Here is a 4493-nt window from a genome sequence, read left to right on the forward strand (position 1 = left end):
CAACCTCTTTTAGAGAGGTAAATATCACAATTTACTTAACCATAAAAAAAAATCTTGTTTAGTAAAAGAAATAAAATATATTAAACGTGTCATCGAACTTCTATCAGTATTAAAAAAGTTCAAAACCCATGAAAACTGAAACAAGCAAAAAGACCTAAACACCTGTCAGCCTTTCAGCAATAACCTGTTAGAATTGTGATTAGCATTTCAGCATTTATCTTATTTAATTCTGTTTTTCTGCTAAGTTACTTATAAGTCACCTTTGTTTGTTAGTTTTAATTTTATATTCTTAATTTTAGTCTTTTAGCATTCTACAGGGATTTGCATCTACAGCAGAAACCATTCAAAATTTCCCTACTTTCATTGATGGGCCCTTGGCTGGTCATCCACAATTCCTTTCATCAATCTTTGTTCTAAAATATTCTTTCTGTCATGCTTTGTGGACATTATCATCTAAAGAGAAGCGTCATCTCCTAGTCAGACCCGGAAATCAAGGAAAGGGGGGAAGCAAAAGAAAAAAAAGATGCAAGAGGGGGGTCACTCCAGTGGCTGGAAGTTGGCTGCCATTAAGCTGGTGTTTGACTGGGAAGGACCATTCTGAATGGCTGATATTGTACATCTTGTTGGTAGTCTGCTGCTGCTTACATATGAAAGTGACTCTTTTAGAATGTTAGTTGTTAAATAAAGCTTTTAAAGAATGTAGCTTGCCACCATCAGTGTGTGAGTGTATGCGTGAATGGGTGAATGACTGAATGTAGTGTTAAGCGCTTTGATCAAGTCTCCTTACTTGAAAAAGCGCTATATAAGTACAGGCCATTTACCATTTACCATAAAGAAATTTTAAAGATAGGCAAAAACCATCTGGGGCATTTTAGTAAACTTTAAGGATGAAGACAGAGGAAAGTGGACATTCTCAAAAGTTTGAAATAGACTAAAACAATATTCTTTTATCAATCACAGTTCTACTTGTATTTATAAAAGGGAGCATAACCGCAATGTTTTCCCTCGTCTTGCTAATAACTATTGGTTCAAAATTGAAATGCATGGCAATTTCTCTGGTTACTGCTTACTGACAAAAGCACAAACAGCGACCTCTGTTGTAAGATATTAACTATTACTTTTATGTTAAACATCAGCTCCTCTCCATATGTTGCAAGTGTGACGTAATGGTGTATACACATTTAGTCTTTTGCACTATTTGTTTTAAAACAGTAGAAGTATAAAAGTATCTACAGGAGGTTTATGAAGCATGACTTTTAGAAAACAATTTCTGTACTTTATTCGAATCATACGACAAAAAATAATCTATACTACATTCTAGGGCAATTTGATTACATTTCATTTTTCATTGGAAGTCCACTGATAAAAAAGGCTTTAAAACCTTTTGCACCATAAAAACCACAATGCAACACATCTATCTCTTATAAAATAAACCAGTAGTTTATTTTCTAACTGAAAGTAACACAGGCCAGATATGACTGGGCGGGTGCAGAACAAATGTCTAGAATAAATTTAAAGTAGTGCTATAAATGGTTTAATGGCTTTTCAGTGCATTATAAAAAAAAAGAAAAAAGTGTTTGTTTTTTAGAAATTATGTGCCCTGGCAACTATGTGTTAATGGTGACATGCATAATTACAAAAATAAGACAAAGAACACAAAAACAGGTTGCAGTAAAACGCTGTCTACCCTAGATTTCATTAGATGGAATTCTAGTTCCGAATTCCATCAAAATTTGATTTTAAAGTCTATGTTGCAGAGGGATACTGCAGATGGTTATATAGAACTAAATTAAAAAAAATATAATCAATTGAATTATTTAATTTGTAACCACCCAATTACTCCTATACACAGCACAGTAAGATCTCCTGGAATATCATGGCTGTAATCCTATTTAACAGCAGCAAATAATAAATGACTTTCAGTCATGAAACTTCATGACTCCATCAAAGCCATGGTAGGTGAAGGTCTCCAGGGTGGGGCTACAAGTCTCATGAGCCAAGCACGCCATCCTGTTGCTCTCACAGCTGTCTTCAGTCCCAGGGCTAAAGTATACTGAATCTGTAGAACTGATGGATGGGTCCTCATCAAAGTAGTTATGTGGTCGTAGTATGACTCCACCACCATTACCCACAGTAACAGTGTTGGGGATGTCTTCAGCATGAGGGATATGAAGGAATCCTGTGGTCACCCAAGCAACAAGATCCTGCAGACAAAAAAAGAGATTACATATTTGGAAATGTGATCAACCACGTGAAACAATCAGATTTTGCAGACAAAAAAAAAAAAAAAAAACGCATTTAAACCAGGTTCTAAACTAAAACATATGCTTTTAGTGTTTGCATTATCCATCTATCATCAAGCGTGGCCGCAAAGGGTGCTGGTGCCTATCTCCAGTTGGGGAGAGGCGGGTAACACCCTGGACAGGTCGCCAGTCCATAGCAGGGCAACACAGAGACAAACAGGACACACAACCATTCACACACACACCTAAGGAGAATTTAGAGAGGCCAATATACCTAAAATACATTTTTTTTTTTTTTTTTGTGGGACAAAAGCCAGATTACCCAGAGGGAACCCACGCATGCACAAGGAGAACATGCAAAATCCATGCCGGAAAAAAAACACAGGCTGGGAATTGATCCCGGAACCTTCTTGGTGCAAGGCAGCAGTGCTACTCACTGCTCCACTGAACAGCCCCCTGTTTGCATTATAAACCAAATAATATTCAAACTTACTTGGTCTTCAATACTTTCATTGTCTTCAATATACTTGCTGAAGTCAACAGCCGGACTCCAAACATCATTTTGACTGTAAAGACTACTGCTGGTTTGTTCTGAGTCCTTGTGCTTGGTGATTGCAACCTTATACCTGGAAGAAAACAGAAAATGGTACAAACAGTTTTTTTTTACATTCCTTTTTCAAGAGCTCAGAATGATAAGATAGTAAATGTGTTTCCTAAGTAATGAAGCCATAAGCTTGACTCTCGTCTTTTCCCCTCTGCAATCCACCTGATGACAAAAAAAATAAACAGACAGGATTCTCCCTCTAAAGGTGCTCTCTGCCCACATGCAGTAATCTGCATGAGCACCGCAAGTAGTTCACCGCTCTACATTTCAGATGCACAGTGTTTACAGACTGGAACACATCATCAAATAGGAGGACCTTCAGTTGCATAAAGCTGACACCGCCACTGACGTGAAAAAGCAAATAGACTGAATGGTTTTTGCTTCTTTAGTGCAGGTTTGTAAAAAAAAAAAAAAAAAGATCATACCGCGCTGATTTCAGAGAAAAAAAATAAACTTTTTTTAAGGCAACCAAAAGGAAAACAACCCCCCAATAAACCCCAAAATGAAACAAAAATAAACAAGCCAATTTTTCAAAGCCTCCTCAATTGGGAAAGGAAAAATGTTGTTTGTGTTGATTTGTTTTTTTAGATAGAATCAGTTTTAATTAAAGCCGATTACGTCACCATCCCAGCAGACGTTAGTGTAGCGCTCGTTTCCTGATGTAAAGTTATTGCATAACATCACATATCATTCCTGTGCTGTAATGAATATAACAGTGGGCATGTTCACCTAATTTAGTGGCTGGAATTTTTTTGGAATCTGACTGAATCATCATCTGATTCAGTCAGATTCGGGGGACTAAGTTGTGGTGTAGCATTAACATTGAGTGTAACTTAAATCAAAGTGATTCTGTGTCTTGATTTCGATGGGTTTTAATTTTGTCGCAAAATTTAGGTTTCTCTTCTATTATATATTAATTTATCCCATTACTCACTATAAAAGTTTTCACTCAGCCTGTTCCACCTTGAAGGCCACACCATTCTCTGCAGGATGGTGTTTGTAGACCAGACATAGCTTCTTCCCATAACAAACCAGATTCTTTCTCAAGGTTTATTCATAACATGTTACTGTTTAACCAAAGTGTCTGTAATTTGTTTTGACTCTGGCTACTTTTCGGTTGCTGTAAGTAAGGGGAACAAACGCTGCTCATGCACAACAGGGCAGAATGCTGTGCCATTAGGGCTGTATGATGAACTGTTCTCCCTTTGCAAAGATATGAATAAATGTGCAGACAGAGTGAAATCCATCAATCTCCGTTTATTTAGCGAGGGTAAATAGTTGAATAGTTTTTCCCATGATAATTTGGTGTTGTCAACGCAGGATTCTCCTTGCGATTGTCAGAAGTGTCAGGTACCACCTTGAGGAAGCAGTCTTCCAGCCTCAATACCCCGTTAGAAGGTTAAGGGAGTGAGGACTTCTGGCATCGAGGTCCCTGGAGGTCAGCAGGAGGATCAAAACGAACCATTTCTTTTTGAGACGGTGAGATGGATCTTTTGTCGGCACAATTTAGATTAGATTTCAAAAACTAAATCACAAAACAACAGGTTGTTTACAGATTTAAAGATAATTAGACATCAAATTCTGGAAAATTTGTTTAAACAAAGTCCTCTTCTTCTCCATTAAAATTATAATCTAGCAAGAAACTA

General features: G+C 37.2%; 1 protein-coding gene across 1 annotated transcript in view; it reads right to left on the bottom strand.

The window, feature by feature from the left end:
* Positions 1-1366: 1366 nt before the first annotated feature.
* The window catches only part of LOC107102239 (primary amine oxidase, liver isozyme-like), a 50813-nt gene continuing 47686 nt past the window's right edge, over positions 1367-4493 (bottom strand). The window contains exons 4-5 of the mRNA XM_015401454.1: positions 2737-2869; positions 1367-2204 (exon numbers count right to left, since the gene is read on the bottom strand). Of these exons, the coding sequence (XP_015256940.1) occupies positions 1920-2204; positions 2737-2869 (418 nt within the window). The 3' untranslated portion in view covers positions 1367-1919. The remainder of the gene's footprint in view (positions 2205-2736; positions 2870-4493) is intronic.

This window comes from Cyprinodon variegatus, unplaced genomic scaffold (assembly GCF_000732505.1).
Source record: "Cyprinodon variegatus isolate N-32 unplaced genomic scaffold, C_variegatus-1.0 Scaffold1221, whole genome shotgun sequence".
NCBI lineage: Eukaryota > Metazoa > Chordata > Actinopteri > Cyprinodontiformes > Cyprinodontidae > Cyprinodon > Cyprinodon variegatus.